The sequence below is a fragment of the Sander lucioperca genome, chromosome 12, assembly GCF_008315115.2.
Source record: "Sander lucioperca isolate FBNREF2018 chromosome 12, SLUC_FBN_1.2, whole genome shotgun sequence".
In the NCBI taxonomy this organism is placed as follows: Eukaryota; Metazoa; Chordata; class Actinopteri; order Perciformes; family Percidae; genus Sander; species Sander lucioperca.
The window spans coordinates 10,219,681-10,238,151 of record NC_050184.1 but is presented as its reverse complement, the minus strand read 5'-3'; the positions used below and the strand labels follow the sequence as shown (position 1 = coordinate 10,238,151).

At 39.1% G+C, this 18,471-nt stretch overlaps 1 protein-coding gene across 3 annotated transcripts; it reads right to left on the bottom strand.

The window, feature by feature from the left end:
• Positions 1–1,137: 1,137 nt before the first annotated feature.
• si:dkey-72l14.3 (Glyco_hydro_56 domain-containing protein) lies at positions 1,138–16,034 on the bottom strand. Of its 3 annotated transcripts, none has more exons than XM_036008286.1 (8): positions 15,901–16,034; positions 15,410–15,612; positions 7,942–8,384; positions 5,793–6,041; positions 5,233–5,379; positions 4,817–4,903; positions 3,978–4,172; positions 1,138–2,051 (listed from the first exon to the last, which is right to left on the bottom strand). In XM_036008286.1, the coding sequence occupies exons 2-8, from the start codon at positions 15,579–15,581 to the stop codon at positions 1,644–1,646; spliced, it is 1,701 nt and encodes a 566-aa protein (XP_035864179.1). In that variant the 5' UTR covers positions 15,582–15,612; positions 15,901–16,034; the 3' UTR covers positions 1,138–1,643. The 3 variants fall into 3 exon arrangements, with proteins under 3 accessions (XP_035864179.1, XP_031142375.1, XP_035864180.1); XM_031286515.2 differs by having other exon boundaries at positions 7,942–8,601; positions 15,901–16,030; XM_036008287.1 differs by lacking the exon at positions 15,901–16,034 and having other exon boundaries at positions 7,942–8,601; positions 15,410–15,809.
• Between the last annotated feature and the right edge of the window lie 2,437 nt (positions 16,035–18,471).

Sequence of the window (18,471 nt, the reverse complement as noted above, 5' to 3'; positions counted from 1 at the left end):
CTACGGTAGCCTTCATACTGTTTTTTCAGATGACGCCGGTCTCTTGCTCTTTTCAATATCCTTTTTTTCTTTTTCTGGGTGAAGAAGAAGACTCCTGTTCCTGAAATTTGGATTTTGAATACGTGTGGTCCTTCATGTTTCCTTCTTCAAACTTGCCGGGGCCGGGAAGCTACGATACCCATTAGCAGCATTAGCAGCACCTGTGAGTTTACAATGTGACAGCGAAAACGCAAAAGGCGGAGCAGTATGTCCTGTATGTCCCTTACCGGCTAATGTATTTCAAGATGGTGCATGAATATGAAGCGTCTACCCCAGTTCATGCGAATGCAAATGTAAAATTTCAAGCCAATAGGAATACTTGGAATTGATGGTGGTGGTAAATATTCATGAAAAAGGACAAGTTTGTGAACGGGCACCACAGATTTTTTAACCACAATAATAGTTGAAGGAGCTTTACTTGCATACTGGTGAGACTAATGGGCCTTTTTTCACAGCAGGAAAAGCACTGGTGTTACTAATAACATTAGCCATGGCTCGGTCCTAGTAAGCTGTGACAGTGAGCCAACATGCACAATACCAGGACCCTGAAACTGAAGAAGCTAAATGGAGTTTAGCCATCATTCATTTTATTATTTACACCTGTGCTTTTCTTTCTGTTGACTATTGCATGGTTTTACCAGAACTCAGACAGAGGACGCTAGAGAGCTGAAGTTCAGCAGATAGGCCTTTTGAACTGAAGACAATAGTATCATTTGTGATGGAAGCCACAATGTAAAGCCCAAATGTTTTTGACAATATCTAACATTTGAAGGCCAAAGTTGACATATATTCCCTTTGTCTGAAATTTCATTTAGATATTATGATTCTCAACTAACTACTCAAAAAATGTACAAAATACATATGTCCCATAATACCTTTCTGCTGCCACCCCAATACAATAAAGGTGAATGTAATTCTATCAGTGGTGCTGACAGAATTGAAAAATTACAGCAACATATCTTTCCAAAAACCATGTTCCAGTTACCTTGGATAATGTACACACCTCACTGTCAACATTTTTCATTGGATCTACTTACTACTACTGTCTTTGTGAAATCTGTTGACAGCATGTTTTATATTTGTTTGTTTCCTTTCTTCTTCTTTTTTTGGTAAACTGGCCCTTTAACCCAACACATCTACTTAACAGAAAGAAAACTCCTAAGTACAATAGGCCTTAAATTTACAAAATAATTCCCATATAACAAAAGACTGACAAAGTAATTGTAAAAACATAATGTGCAAAGACAAAAAAAACCTCAGTGCAGGTTTCACATGTATCTGTTGTCATGGTATAACGTGGCTGATTTGACATGACAATAAGTCTAGTCTATCTAGTTTGTCACATCTCCTTTCTCTTAAAATGTTTAAATACAGCCTGTAGAATCTGAAAAAAAATGACAAGTGTGTGTACCACTACTGTCTCTTGGCACATTCAGTGATAGGTTTGGAGTTTTGAGCTCTGAGAGCTGTCCTTTTTTTTCTCTACAAAGCAGCACACCTGCAGCTAGCAGGGATTCAGTGTCTTGCTCAAGGGCACTTCAGGAGGGCTCATATTGCAGTTATAGCCCAGACCTTTCAGGTGAAGAGGCTGGTTTGTTCACATTTTAAGGTTCCAAGCATAAACTTCCAGTCACCAGCAACAGCAGAACAGTCATGTTTGGGGCACTCAATGGCTTCGTTCCACCGTCTGTAGTTACTTCCAGTGAAGGCGTTGGACTTCCAGTACCAGGTGAACTGCTTCCTCTTAACTCAATTACAGAGGCACCTTTTGTTCTAAAAGCTGTCGTAGAAGCTATCGTTGAAGTGGTTGTAGTCCCCATTACATCTCCAGCATTCTCTTTTACTGTACCCCCAACAGACGCTCCGTCTTGGGGGGACTGCTGGTCCGAGACGTCCCCGTCTGCAGTCTTGTACCACTGGCACTGGAAGTCCTTCTTCCAGATCTCAGCTGGGTCTGGTTCAGCGGGTTTAGTGTTTGTGTCTGGCTGATCTGTGGCTTTTGCTGCCTCTGCCTGAGATGTTAGATAAAAAATGCTGTTAACATTGGCACACATTGCTGCTATAATTTTCATAGGGAACAGTGAAACATTTTATAACATCAGTCTTGAAAACATTTCAAATTCAAAAGGAAATAACAACAAACATTGCATAGCATTATAGAAACATATTCATACTATATTGTGTTGTACTTCTTTTGACAACTGAATATTAATGAAACCCCATGCAGAGATTTCCAAAAAGTGACGAGTGTTACCAGACAACACAATGTTCCTGTGTTCAGTGCTCCAGCGGGTCTTTCTCTACTCACAGCTACTGTTTCCCTCTCTGCTTTCTTCCTGTCTAAACACAGACGAATCTCAGACTCCCTGCTGTTGTCTTGGTTATCTTTATCAGTCGTGACTCAAAACAAGTTGCTCTGTTTCCAACTTTCCACACAGAAAGAACATAAGTTGAGAACTTTGTGTCTCTTTTTACAGGTGCTGTTCACCATGTGTACCCAGGCTTTTGTAAATCAACTCTTCAGTAGCAGAAAAGGGAGGAAGTCAAAGAGGCAATCAAAGATTTTCTTAAGAAGCTTTCATCTTCTCAGCACATTGTGCTAGCATCTCATATCACCATTGTGTGTGTGTTTGGGTGTACTATGCACCCAATTGTTTATTGGGGGCCATCTCTATATTCCCGGTGCCCTATGGTCCTAGGGTCCTATGTTCTTGATATAAACTAACATTGGCTTCCACCATCAGGTTAGTAAATTCAGACAGTAGCCACTTTAAATAGGATCCTATCAACAGCTGCGTATGCAACAATACCTATTTATTATTTTATGTTTTCTATTGTACTGCTATATGACATTTTGGATGTTGACATGACACTGATTGAACCAATCTACAGTGCAGTCACAGTAATGTGTGTAATTAAATAGTCTTATTTTTACCTGCAACTTATCTTATAGAGAGAGGAACTAGATATGGTACATAGTTGCATGAGCAGATGGATAGCATTGAAGTCATAGCCTACAGAAAAACTCATTGGGAGCACAGTCTGGCCTAACTAAATTCCCCCATGCAGCTTTGATGTGTCAAACAGCTAACATTACAGTAACTTTTGTTCAACGGAGGAGAACTGGAACTTTTTACTTGTTAACATCTTGGTTTCTTGACTGGTTGTTGACATAAGTGTAGTTCTAATAAAGTAATAAAAGACGTGAGTGCGAAGATTTTGCAAGCGCAAGTTTTGCAGACCCTGGTGGCTAAGCCAATCACATTTCAAATTGCTAACAAATGAAGGAAGATGTTTCAAATGCAGTGTGGATGTTAAAAATCTGTTCAGCCACAGTGGAGATATCAATGTCTAAAGAAAAAAGAAAAGAAAACTACCTTTGTAATTTTGAGGGTGTAGATTTCAAGAAGTACTGTATACCATCAGAATGCTAAAAGCTGTGGTGGGTAATTTCTGTATTTGGCCCAGAGAACATAAAACCTTTTGTAAGGTCTCGTTAATGTATCATATTAAGAGGATATTAAGATGGGGTACATAGGAACCTAGGAACATGATACACTGTTTATTGCATACACCTAGCTAAAATCAGCCTCTAAAATGACCATAACCTTGAATCAACACCTCTCTAAAGCATTATATTCTTCAAGAATTTGAGATTTATTACAGAGCAGTTGTGTTAGACTGCAGTAGTTTTAGCTTGGTGTAGCTAATTAACTGGAAACTGAAAAATCAGCCCAAGACTCATCACAAAAGCACAGAAAGAGTCTGGGTTATATCTGAACAACAGGTCTCTGTCAACATCTATTTATGGCTTACTGTAGGAGTGGGCATCAAGCTCGTGCACAGGATTAAAGATAACTGCAATACAATACATAGGCAGGGCTTATAAATCTAGCAGGGCTAAATCTTGAAATCTACTTAAAATGACATTATCTCACCTTTTCAGTCACCTTCTCCACCACTTCGGATGGGGGTGGGAGGTGGAGGTATGCAGAGCTTTCTGAATTTTGACGAACGCATCTGCCCTTTCCCTGGCACAAAGAGGCTGAGCAGAGTCGAGTTGCCGTGGTTACGTTGGTGGAGTAGGGTCCCAGGACCTTACGGACGAACTCTGCCAGGTCCTGACACTCTCTCTGGGAAATACACAGGTTGTATGTATGTCTTTTTTAAATTACAAAGCAGGTCAAGGTGATAAATACTGTATCAAAGTATCAAAGTATCAAAACACTCAGTCCACACAGGAATACACACATCCCATCTTTAAATGAGCCGTCAGGACTTTTGTAAAGTTGTGACAACTATACTATATAAAGGTAGAAAGAGCTGTTACAGTCCTTCCCCGGCTGCAATGACAGTGCAGAGACTCCGAGAGCATAGATGCAGAAGACCCAGTAATGCTGAACAATCGGAGCAGACTGGGCTTTTTCGGTAGAGGGTCTTAAAGAGACTGTGTGTGAGGTATGTTCAAAAAGGTATGTTCAAAAAGACAGTATGATAAACATAATGTGTTTTTTTTTAACATTAAAGGATGTAAACATGTTCTAGTAGAAACCCAAAAGAAGGGTATGAACCTGAAAATGAGCATAATATGGGACCTTAAAGATGTATCAAGATGCACGTCTTATGTTAAGGAAAATATTTGCCAACACAAGGCATCTTTGTAAAAGTGTGTTTTTATAAACTGAAATACTGGGGGGAAAAATCTCACGTTTATAAATATCAGTGGATAAATGTTCACGTGGGTGTATGCACTTTATGTAAATGTATAGTTGTATACCTCTGTCTTAGTCTCACTTCTCTCCCAGATGACAACTCCGGCTGTTCCCATGGCAGCACTTTCTCCTATGGTGCTGACCAGGTCTGCCTGTTAACAAGAAATTATACAAAGAAGCTATACAAGTTACAGAACGCTCTTTTTCAACTGCTCTCTTTGTGCTTATTAGTATGATACAATATACACACCATTACACTTTATAATGAGGCCTCTGTTTATTTCATCCTAAATCCAAAAACACCTTTCAGCTTTCTTATTATTCTCTTTTCCAAGCAAAACTGTGTGACTTTAGAACCAGGGAACAAAAAGTGCTATGAAACAACATGAATCTACTTATGTCCTTCCTCTCCATTTGTTCTGCTTTATCATTGATCCGTTTGCAGGGTGCTTGGATCAAATACCAGACGTTAATATCTCACCTGTGACAGGAAAGTGTTTGTTGATGCATAGACACTCTTGACCAATGGGAATACAGGAAGATCAAATGCAGTCCCAGTCAGAGATGATACTCGTAGTGATTCTCTGATTTGACTGGACAAATAAAGCCTGGCTCCCGGGGTCCCACTCTATAAACAAGGGGACAGATTGACAGATTTGTACCTATACACCACTCAGTTTTTGGTGTTACACTCGGAGATGTTGCTCAGTAGTTGAGAAGATGTTAACTGCTCAGGGGAAAAGCTTGAGTAAGACAGTAGTTTATTTTTTAACAGCTTTTTGTGGCTTTGATCTGTCTTTCCTCCCTACTGTTTTGTTCCTCCTTGTATCCAGCCAAGTGTAAGAACTTATGTGGAAGTAGGCTTTAAAAAGATTTTTTCCTGTTTAACTTACGATTAGGTTTTCTTTGCTCACTATATAGTTTATTTCTCTTAATTATTATAGCATGTTTAGTTTAACTGCCAGCATGAGTTTAAACTGTCTTAACCCAAAACAAAATGTAAAAAGATACACAAAAGAACAACACAGTGTTGTTACCCACCTGCAGCTTCTCCAGGGTGAGGAGAGGGTAGAGGGCAGAGCATCGTTTCCATAGCCACAGAAGCTCGTCATTAAGGGCCATCTCCGTAGCAGGGCACTGGCCGGTAAAATTGGCTAATATGGTTTGGGTTGGATCGCCATTGTAGCAGCTGGGGTAAGGGGAGACGCCCCATAATGCTTTGGGCCTTAACCTTTTGACCTCCCGTAGAGTTTCCACTATTACTGACTGGGCTGTTGCCTCGAAGTCCACCTGTGACAAGATCAATAAATCCTCTTTCAGTCCCCTCCAGACATTTCCTCTTTTGTGATCTAAAAACTTGCAGTTTTTTAAAGCTTTTGTGAATCGTGAAAACGAAATGGCTAAATCATCAACCTTAACCAAATGTTTAGGGGATATAACAGTATTTACAGTGAGATGATAGAAATGTATCAATTGTTTGTTGAAGATCTTGCCACACAGTTTCTACTGACGTAGCTATCATTTAGTAATTTAATAGCTCTGTACAATGTTGCAAATCAGTGAGCAGTACGGCTTTATGAAAAGGGATAGTTCGACACTTTGGGAAATACACTTAATTCTTAATTGTTTACTTGTAAAGATTGTAGATTGTATGTAAAGATGTTAGATTAGAAGATTGATACCACTTTCATGTCTTTTCATTAAATATGAAGCTGGAGACGGGACTGTTATCTTAGATTAACATCTCTGAAGCTCACTAATTAACACGCCACATCTCATTTGTGTAAAAGCGACGCTATGGTTATGTTGCAGACTATTTCATGACCAGGTGCAGTCAGTTTCTAGAATCTCCGTCAACTGCCTGGCAACATCAGGGTGAATACAAGACTCCTTTGTATGGATAAAACAAAGGAGCTAAGCTAAACATGCTAATTAGTCATTTTGGTTACCTTTAGACAGAGCTTCCAGGCTTTATGCAAAGCTAAGCTAAACTAAGCTAATCAGCTGCTGGCAGTAGCTTCATATATAGCGAACAGGCATTGGAGTGGTGTTGGTCTTATCTCAAAATATTTGCAAGAATACAAAGAAGCAGGGCGACCTCTAGCTAACCTGATAGAGTGTGCGCCACTCTGCTCCTTTTTATCCCCTTTCCTGTCATTCTTTCATTACATTACATTATGCAAGTTTGCCAGATTGGGTAGCGGATTTGTAATTCGAATGAACTGGACAATGTAATGTAATGGACAATTCCACTTCCAACCTGTAGGGGGACCGAAGCGGGAAAAGTTCTCTAGTGTTGCTTTAAAGAAAAGAATACGAAGAAGCGTATTTCCCAAAATGTCAACCTACTACTTTAATTCACAGGATAAGCCAAAACCAGGCTGGTTTACTACTTTATACATTTCTGGTTCACTACTTTAAACATTTCTCAACTAAATTTCCCGCAAATTATATAAAATTATATGTTATATCTGTTGTGATACTGTTACTCCTAATTTAGCATAAAATGGTATTGTCAAACCACAGATCAACAGCATTTGTCTATCTGGCTTTCTTATTACACATTTTCCAATTGAGCTTTATTTACATTGACTATGAGCTTTTTGTTTGCATGCAGGAGATCACAGTTACTTACCCTGTTAACAAAACTTCATGTTTATGAAACCTTTCCAAATGGACGGAATTTACTGGACAGAATTAAAGTAAAATAGTTTTTACCCTTTGTGTTATGACACCATGTTTCTGCTGAGTAATCAAAGACCCACTTTATCAGGGTGAGTCATCAATTCATACTGCAACTCTTCTTCCTGCTGTCCCCTACTCGCCTGCCCCATTTCCCTCCTCCCATTTCTTCTTTTGGTACCTCTTTAAAAGGTTCTCACATCATAACATCCGAATGAAATATCATTACCAACAATATATCGATAGTGATATGCCAAGTCGCACTAGATATTTGCATCAAAAATAAAGAAGAAACACTTTTGGAACTGTTTTTTTCCCATTGGCATTTTGTACTCTCCACCATCTGCAACAACTTTGAAAATGTCCTCTCCACTTCCACCCATGATCCCTCAACCTCTCCCTTATCACTCTTGCAAACCTGTTTTCTGCCTAGTTCCTTTCTTCCATAGCTGTCCGCTCTTTCTATCACCTACCCTTTTTATTACCTCTTTCCCTGAACTTTCCTTACCTGTGACCACTTCTCCACCTCTTCAGGGGTCCAGTGAGGAAAGAAAGTCTTCAGCAGGTTTCTCGATGCCTCCAGATACATCGCCTGCCTTTCTCTGTTCCTTGACCACTGGGGGACCCACTCTGCATAACGCAGCACCCCCAGCCCAAGGTACCTTGGGGCAGGTAAAACTGCCTCCAAGTCCTGCTGTGTCTTTTGGAGGTGGTTATCCAGCCGTGTGTGCTGGGGTAGACCCCCATTGACCGGTGTGTCCTTATCTATAAAATAAGGGTAATTCCCCAGTGTGTCCTCGTAAAAGACGGCCACACGGCCCTCCCGTTCCATCCCAAAGGTTCTAGGATCTGGCCGACCGGAGCAGGAAGAGTCAGGGATGCCCCAGAAGATTATAAAAGGCTGTCCAGACAGGAGAGGGGGGCAAGCTGGCTGGAGTGGACCAGCAATACCTAGGTCAGCAAATGCAGCAAGCAGGAGAAAGAAGGGCAGTAAAACTGGAGGCTGGACTTGAAGGATGGCTGATGGAAAAGTGTGAGTCCTGAGAGTGTAAGGTTTTGGTTTTGGTTCTGGCTTTGGGTCTGGACTCGACTGTGGCTCGGTCCACGCCATTGGAGCGGCCACCTTTCAGGCTGTCACCCCTTCAGGCTCTCACAGCCAATCATGTTCCTGTAAAACACACAGCAGAAGTCTAACCTTCTTCAGTCTGTACTGTGATATGTTCATGGTCAAATAATGAGCACCAAGCAATGAAGGTCAGCAGAATTATTTCCCTGCATCACTTGTTGCTGCTGATGACATTTAACAAAACTAACATTAAGTGATCGGCACCTACAAATCACAAAATTTTATCCTGACTAATCTTGATATCTTGAAACACACAGCCACAAACAAAAGCCTCATGATTTTGTCTGTGTTTTTCTTACCTACAAGAAAGATCTGATATTTGCTTCTATCTATTCTTTATTAAGCTGCACTCTATTTTGTCATCTCAGTCTTATTTGAATGGCTTAAAATACTCCATGAAATGTTTCTTATCTTCTCTACCAACTGTCATCTCCCCCTTTTTAAGTGGGTGTAGTCAAATATGTGACAGATTATAGATTTCTCATGGGATCCCTCAGTCACACGTCATGAAGAAAGCTGGTGTAGTTGATTTTTTTTTTTTATACACTCAGTGATAAAGGATACAGTAGCCACTCAGTCAGGGTCCAGGTATTAAAATGGTGTTTTAATAATTGCACTTTGCTCAAGAGGCCGCTATGTGGGGATAGCCCCATGCTCACAATGTCAAGTGCCCAGAGTGTGGAGAATCTTCTGGATCACAAATTTGAAAATCTTCATTTTGAAGAAAAACTTGAAATTAAACATCTCGGTGTCCACGGTGACGCAGGATATTGTTATAAACTAGGTCTGTCAATCGTTTAAAGTATTTAATCGCGATTAATTGCATGATTGTCCATAGTTAAATCACAATTTTTTTTTATCTGTTTTAAATGTACTTTAAAAGGGATATTTTCAAGTTTTTAATGCTCTTATCAACATGGGAGCGGGCAAATATGCTTGCTTTATGCAAATGTTCATTATTATTGCAACAAAAACAAATACTGTCTACAATATTCTCTAGGCCAAAGGTACTGTATGCTCAAAAAATATGCTGAAAACATATGACAATTTAACAGACCAGCCTCCCAAAGCTATTTGGGGTCAAATCTTGTAACTTTGTGCAACATATGTACTGTAACTAATCTTGCTGTACCTGTTTCACACATACAGAGACACACATCTACTGACATCTACAGGTATGTGATACAATTGAGACAACTTAGTTTTGGAACTACCGTTTATCAAAATTTGCGGGCTGGAGATTGAAACAAGAAGTATACTGTAATGTTGCCATGGATTCAGTAAGATACACTGTGGGCTGCAATCTGAGCCCCATTTTGTTTAGCCTGTATGTTGACAGTTTGGCAAATTGGAACCATTAAAAATATGCCAAATTAGCTATTAGCAGTTCCTGTTTGCAGTGTACCCATGGAGGTACAGAAAATTATTACTGGATATTGAAGAAAAATGATTCTAGGACAAGGTCTGGAGCAATAGGGAACTTATTTTATGATTTCTAAGTGGATTTATGCATGTTTATTCGCAATGGACATAGAGATAATGAAATCCACGGGAAGTCTAAGTCACACTGAATGTGAAAATATATGTATCATGTCTGTGTTTACATTTGACTTTGTCACAGCCGCTACTGCTGCAATGGTTGACCATGTTGGTAAGTGGGCCAAACTACAATAACTGACTTCCTGTTGTTTTAAGACCACCGTCATGCACCTGTCCCTTTCATCTCACACAGTATCTTTGCCCCATGTCTCTCCCTCTGCGTCCCCCTACAGCTCCTCTGTGCTTTCCAGTTTGAAAACCTCTGGTTTAGATTCTCCGAGACTCTGAAGGAACACTATTATACTTAAAGATATTCCCTCATTTGGTGTTTAATTGGCTGCAAAGGCCATAGCATATGATACTGTTTGGAAGCGGCTTGTTATGCATCTCCACTCATTTATTCAGGTTTTCCCTTTTGCATGCATTTTGTCAACTTTATGTTTTTAGGTTTTTTGGTTTGATTATAGTCATACTGAACACCACTGTATCATATTGTGTCCCATTCCCGTGGAGGTGACAAAGGGCTGTAGCATTTCCATGTTCTCCAGCTTTTTTTTCTTTACCAGGAATTTGTCACATTTTGGTGAAAAAGGTCTGGCAATTGCTTGTTAGCAGGGCAAAGCCTTCTCTACAGCGCAGATAGCTGCATGCTCTCTAACAAGCCATTAAAAAGGGAAATGTAACACTATGTGACAAATGTCTGTTGGAGACAAAGTGCAACTCTAAATGCCATGGGATTCTTGTAACAATAAATATACTATGTGCAAACGAATACACAAGGAGGGGGAAGAAGATAATATATCAGCACCCCTTAAAGTCTCGGCACACCCTCACAGGTGTTTTCTATTAGCCTGGCTGATTAGACCTCTAGTCCGGTGGCAGTAATGATGTGATGTCACCAAACTCCATGGACCAATAAGAAACGTAAGGGTGTCCCGCAAGAGAGTGAGGGATTTGTCAGTCAAATTCCGTCTGTACTCGCCCACACAGTCCTGAGAAGAGGTTTAATCAGGCTAAAGTTAAAACACCTGTGTGGGTGTGCAGAGCCAATCAACTTTAGGTTTAAACACACGTTAGATTTAATTTTAGCATTCAACAACTTTAATGGAAATGTTTAACATATTCAAAGAAGCAAATAACTTTTTCAACATAAACATTCACACTTTGTTATTTAAGTAACCCTTTTTTGTAAATGTTCAAAATTGTAAATTGAAGGTTACAGTAATCCATCAGCTCTCCACCTCAGTCCAGTTCGAGCATTTAACTTAAGTTCTTATCCACACAGACTTGTGAAGAACAGATGAATAAGCTCCCAGATCACCAACATTATATAAGCCTATAATACTAAGGAGGTCTAAGTTCACAGAACCCAGCATCCTGCTAGCATCCCGGCGTTTCTAAATCGATCACATAAAAACGAAATGAGGGGAGAATGCATTCACAATTGTTTTAATCATTCCAAATCTGTAGAATATGAAGACGATTTAGTAAGGCTTTATAATTGTATTTCTATATTTGTCATTGTCCTAAAGGAGATTTAGAGACTCACTTTTATTGTCCACTTAATTAAGAATATTATTTCAAGTTTTTACGGTCATCACCTCGAACTGCTACCTTTTTTAAATTAAAATAGCTGCAATCTTTTCATAAGTAATCCCTCAGTCAGTGCTGGTAGTGGTGAATGGTAAACGTGATAGCTGGCTAATCTGTTCAGACAAAGCTTCTGGTCTGTGTTTACTCATCTGTCTGGGCCGAGGCTGATCCTGAGCCCACCGCCTCCACAGCTCAAAGCAAACACCTTCAACCTTAATAATTATACTCTCTGGAGTGTGTCAGTTTATATATTAGGCTACACATTAGTTCAGAAGTTTTAAAAATGAATTCATTAAATTATACATTTTAAATCTTTAAAAATATGAAACATAACAATAGTTCATGTCATTATTATGGTATGTCCTTCTGCCAAGAATAAATTAATGAGCATATGAATCCAGCATTTTAAATGTTTAGGTACAGTATTTCATTTTCTAATGTGTTCATTTTTATCTCACAGTTCATTTGTCTGCTCCTCTCCCATGAAAGCCCCCACGCTGTGCCAATAACACAAGGAAAGGGAAATCTGTTATTTATGTGGTACTCTGATTTGATTCTGTCAATCATCAAATAATCTGAACAATAAAACCCTGCTCATTATGTTAAATTTAGACATTGAGATCTTGGTCAAAAACTTGTCAGCCAGAAGCTGCAAGCTTCCTGCCGCACTGACTGCTGCTTTCTATCTATGACATTAACGACCAAACGTTGGCCACAGTGCAGACCAACAGGTTCTTCTTCTGTTATGTATTTAGTGGAACTCTTATGCTGTATAACACAATACAATGCTGTGTGTTATTTTAAACCTTTCAGGAAAAATAATAGGGGAACAGTGTCATGTTTTCTCTTTAAAATATGGAGCCTTTAAAGAAAGAGCAGATTCTCTGTATTGGTAGTAAATTACTGGTATTCTACTTTGCCATGTTCTCTGGCTCAATGAACCGAGAGGAAACGCCGGTAGGATCCGATCAGGACGTGAAATTAGCTGAGATTAGGACGATATTTGCGTCACTCCAATCTAATGCCCAGAAAAGAACCAGTCAACAGACAGTGCATCGGTTTAAGTGTTTAAGAGTTATAGTACATTTGACAAGTAATAGACAAGAAGTCCTCACAGCCTCATGCTTTTGTATCTTTTCTATCATTTATGTTGTCTGACGGAATTATTTATTTGACGCAGCAGTCTTCCTGAGCAGTGTGTGCAGACTATATTTTAGTGTGTGTTCACGTTAACTGCATTGTTGGACGTAGGTAGGAAGGTTATTGTTGCTTCTGTTTGCTCACACAGATGAGTCTAAGAATGAAGATGTCAGTGAAGCACTTGTCACATAGCTGTCAGGTCTTAATTTATCCTTGTCCAGCACTTTGGTTCTTAGTATGGTACCATAAACAGTGAGAGTCAGATTTCCATCAATTTTTCTTTGAATCTTCGTGGGACCCCAGGGATAAAATCATGGCCAATGTCAGCTGGGATTAGCTCCAACCATATTTCCCAACTGTAAACTCCCAGCCATGGTCTTGATTTTAATGGCATATTATAATGCTATGAAAGTCCTAATACTGAATACATCTCAAAAAAAGGTGTTGATTGCTGTAATAGTGTCACTGTTTCTACATTTCTTCTGGCTTTTTACTCTGTCACATACTATGATGTCTTTTGCATATCAGCCAACATATACTGTACACCCATTCATTCACACCTGTGATAAATCAGATATGCCAGTCATGTCTCCAAGTTTCCAACAGTTTCAGAAGTACGTAACTCCAGAAAATGTTGAATAAGATGTGTTGACGTAGTCGTGTACATCTTTGTATTAATGATGAAATGTGTTCAAAGTTTGGAAATGTCAGAAATGTTCAGCAGTTTATCCACTGACACTACTGAAGTGAGAGCGTGTTAGTTACACTTCAACACACTTAAAATATTTGTTAAATATGAACCACCTTATCAGTAACTATTTAATGACAATTATTATAATATTATATGACTTTTTTAATTGCAGCAATCTTTAGTTCTTGATTTTTAAGACGTTAACATCTTGTTCTTTTAGGACAACCGATTTTATGTTAATTATTTTATGATTTGTAGTTATTTCAAAATCGTAAACTATAACAATAACTATAGCAACACAGGAAGTGAGTTAATGTAGCAAGTCAATCCAATGATGTACAGTACACTTCTTGCCTTTATATTTGAGGGGAAGTGTTTAAAAATCTTCATTTGCTTAACACTAGTTTAATTTAAAGGACAATTCCGGCGCAAAACGAAACTAGGGGTTAATAACAGATGTGTACCCACTCGATCGCTCTCTGGGACATGTTTTCATGCTAATCGAATGTGTTTGTAGCTTGAAACAAGCTAGCGCGGACCGCTGATTAGCTTACAACGCTAGTATTCGGGGCACAGGGAAAGTAAAAACAAATCGCTATTTATACCACTAAAAATGCTCAAAATATCACCACACTTCAACGGTAGCATAATGAGGGTCCCTAAATGTTAACTGAAGCATTGAGAACTTTGTAAGTGTACAGACAGTTTATTAAAAAGATAGATTATAAAGACAGTTGCGTTCTTGTATACAGGTGGCCGCCGGCTTGGGAGCTACTGTCTTTCTAAACTATCTTTTTGATACACTGTCTGTACACTTACAATGTTCTCAATGCTTCAGTTAACATTTAAGGACCCTTATTATGCTACCGTTGAAGTTTTAGTAGTATAAATAGCGATTTGTTTTTACTTTCCCTGTGCCCCGATGACTAGCGTCGTAAGCTAATCAGCGGTCCACGCTAGCTTGTTTCAAGCTACAAACACATTTGATTAGCATGAAAACATGTCCCAGAGAGCGATTGAGTGGGTACACATCTGTTATTAACCCATAGGTTTGTTTTGCGCCGGAATTGTCCTTTAATTTATAGCCATGCCGATTGTTTGGAACTATAGGTGCAATTTAGCTGTTGAGCTAACCCCAGCACATTTACATTGATGTCGTTAAAGGTCAGTGTTGATTAACGTGCACTGACCCCTGAAAATAAATTGTAGTAGTTGTGTCCACTCCAATCCAATGGAGGTCAATGGAATGTTTTGGGCGGATGTTCCAAGCATTGAATAATGAGCTCACAGTCAACAGTTATCATTTTTGTACTGAACATTAAAAATAGAGACAACATTCTACTTACCTTTTTACTTAACTTTTGTTCTGAAGACGTAACAACTAATCCAGCTATTCATTTAGGATTTTCATTCCGTTTTAAATAGTATAAAGCTTCTATTCAGAATTTAAGAAAGCTTTTGTTTTTTCTTTTTGATAGACACACAATCATTTCTTAATGCCGCTGATTAAAAAACAAAACATAAACATTTGTGCCTCCCCAAAAATACAAACCACAATCATGTTTACTTCCCTCACAAGCCTTGCTCCAGACCTCTGAATGGCTGCCCACACCTCAGATACTTGTATTCAGTGATTCAAACAGAATAAGGACTTAAAACAAAATAGTAATTTAGTTTAATTATGAGGGTCGTCCCTGACCAGCTGTCATGAAAAAAACAATAAGATTGCATTTGATATAATTGAAAAGATCTGTGCTAGTGTGTTCAATTGTGAATGTATTTATGTTTTAATTTTTTTTTTGTTTTCAATGAAACTGATCAAAAAGAATACTAAAATGAGATAAATGCTATAATGTCTACCGTCATATCAAGTCAAGACAAACTTACCAAGGCCAGGGTTGTTCCTGCATTTACTCCTCACAGTCTGGACATACTCTGACTTACTGCTCCTGACACCGCAATATTTTATTCCTCTTTCTTCTGTTTTATTTGTTACTCTTCCAGATAGAAAAAACAAGGAATCCTGCTGGATATGTGAGGGCATGGATAAGCTGTACATGTATAACGTGCAGCAAAAAACAGCCTGACATCTGAAAGACAGAGATAGAGAAAGAGAGGGAGGGAGGGAGATAAAGAGACAGGAATAGACAAGAGAATTAAAAAGAGAGTGTCAGGAGGGGAAGAGGGGAGGGAAATGAAGAAGGAAAAGACCGAAAATAGGTAAAAAAACAAAAAAGAGGTAAAGGAGGAGTTGAGAGTCTGACCAGGAGATAGAATGATGGGTGGGCAGGTGTGTGTGTGTGTGTGTGTGTGTGTGTGTGTGTGTGTGTGTGTGTGTGTGTGTGTGTGTGTGTGTGTGTGTGTGTTTGTGACCTCACCTTCACAGCCAGGCTAAGCTTCCTTGCTGACAGAAGGTAAGCAGGGTCAGTGTCGACCACGCCAACTCACATGACCAACGACACTGATTGTAATCCCATAATCCTCTGCTCTACCGCTACCACTCTACCAAACACCCGAGCTGGGATTACACCTGTCCTCCTCCTCTTCTTCCTCCACCTCACTCCCTTCCCTCCTCTTCTTTATCTTTTGTCTCTTCTCATCTTCCTCTCCTCCCTTCTCTCACCTCTGTTCTTTTTCAATTACCTGTATCGTTTTTAGTTTCGTCCTAAACTTTTCTCCTCCTCTTCTTCATTCTCCTCCCCCTTCAGCCCCTTTCCTACCTCCTAAATCCCTCTCCATAATCTCTTTTCTTCCACACTTGACTCTCTGTTGTTTTATAATGAACTTTTCTTTCAAGGATTCAGCATCCACAAAAAACACAAGCAACATCTGGGTTGGTGTGACACAGCAATAAACCTCTCTTTACTTTTTCCTCCGCTTTTACTCACATATTCTTCCTTTTTCACCTTGAATCACTTACACTATCTTTTTGTTCTCCCTAGTTTCCTGTCCTCTTGCATTATTATCTTTACTCTGTTGCCTAACACATTCAGCTCATCCTCACCCAGAAAACGACCATAGGTCGATTATGCAAGCAGTTTATGACGACCGACAATGACGTCTTTTGTCAGGCGGCGACCTCTTGTGGCTGTAGTAATTATCGTGAGAGCAAACGAGGAAGCGAGGTGACAAAATTCAGGTTGGAGTGGTGGATAGTCAAACAAAGACCAGGGTTCGTGTCCCATGTGAAACCAGAAGTCAATCATCACCACTTACAAATACATATGTGTACAATGCAATGTACATTGCATTGTGGGACTGTTGGCAAAAAGTAGTGTACATGCCAAGGACGGTACTATCCCTAAACGGTCAAGTGCGGTTTTATAAGATGGTTAGCCCAAATCACATTTGACTGAATACATTTATGTATAGACCCATTCATGATAAGCCATCAAAAATATTTTAATGTTTTACAGGAAAATAGAAGAGAGGGATTTTGTTGTGAAACTACCCAACAAAATATTTTTTGACATATAATTGGTATTTAAAGACAAACTGAATAATTGAAACAGGGGCATACGATTGGAATTTGGAGAATATTTTTTTTTGTAAAGTTAGGTTAAGCTGACATTGTTGTTCTTTTGTTACTTTTGTTGTGCACGTAGCTTACTATCACTCAGGATAATGAATGTGGCAGTGTTAATGGATGACTGGGCTGATCTTACATATTTTACATGAGCTATATTTGTGTTGGAGACGTAAACCTACACAAAATGTAAAAAATGCAGCTCCACCATGTCTGGCTTTTGTGCAACAAATCACATATTGATATTCTCCTTCTACCAGCCTCATTTCTGCCTATATTCTATTCCTCACTACATCATCTTTACCTTCATTGTTTTCGTCTTTTTTCATTTTGCCTCTTATATTTCCATCCCAGTGCTTTATTTAGGCTCCATACCGTTCACATTCCATCTCTCTCTTCTAAGTTACCTGTCATTTTTTCCATTAGAGCTGTCACTGCACACAATAGCTAATAACCTGGTCGAAGAATCACACCTGTGCTCTCATGCTCTTTCTATAAATTCCCCTTTTTTCTCCCTTGCCTCGCTGCTAGTCTTTTCTTTAGATTTTTACCCTGCTACCTGTCACAGTTTCTGATTCTCTTGGTGCTGCATCTAGCATTATTTTTTTGTTTGTTAAAAAGTAAGACCATTCTTTTCTGCAGCACATTCATTAAAATGTAGTTTATACAATTCAAAATGCAATATAAAGGCTGGCAATTCTCTTTGTGATGGACTCACTTGTTTATATCAACATACATATCAACATGAATATGGCAATGATTTATTACACGTAAAATGTTGCATATACAATCTTTTATATATAAGCATCGTTTATATGTTCCCTGTGCGTGTCGACTGTGTGTATTGATGTGTGTGCAGTTCAGTGCATTGTGTTCATTTTCTAACCTTTTATTTTATTCCCACTGAGGTTTCCTGCACTCAAAATACATGCATTGCACCACAGGGAATTCTGGATAAAAGCATCCAACACATGCCGAGCTGCAGACTGTACATGCATTCTGCGTATCTTTATGTCAGCATTTCTGTTGTGCCCGTGTGCTTGCATGTTTTCCAGTTCTTCAGTCATTGTGTACAGTGTGTCTCCTCTGTATGCATCAGTGCTTTTGTATTTGTTGCACTGCACTCCATATATACTGCATTTATCTCTTTGCTTATCATTGTGCATCTAGTTTATTTGCAGTTATATGTTTCTATGTAAAATAACAACATTAGATGAGTGTAAGTGTAAACACCTTGCTACATATTCCCACATCTGGAAGCTGCCCAGTCAAACTGCAGTCTGGTCTTTTGCCCACTGAGCAGCTCCACTGGAGCAGTTGGAGGCTAGCAACAGTAACTACGGGGGCACATTCATCCTGTCAGTCCTTACATTAAAAAGGCACATTTGAAATTTGTATATATAACCGTACAATACGTGATTTT

Bases quoted from the DNA above. Each gene is read 5' to 3' on its own strand.
- si:dkey-72l14.3 (XM_036008286.1), bottom strand. From the start codon at position 15,581: ATGTACAGCTTATCCATGCCCTCACATATCCAGCAGGATTCCTTGTTT. The intron at 4,173-4,816 runs GTATACAACTAT...TGTATTTCCCAG, and splicing joins GAAGTGAGACTAAGACAGAG to AGAGAGTGTCAGGACCTGGC. The intron at 2,052-3,977 runs GTGAGATAATGT...CTAACATCTCAG, and splicing joins TGGAGAAGGTGACTGAAAAG to GCAGAGGCAGCAAAAGCCAC.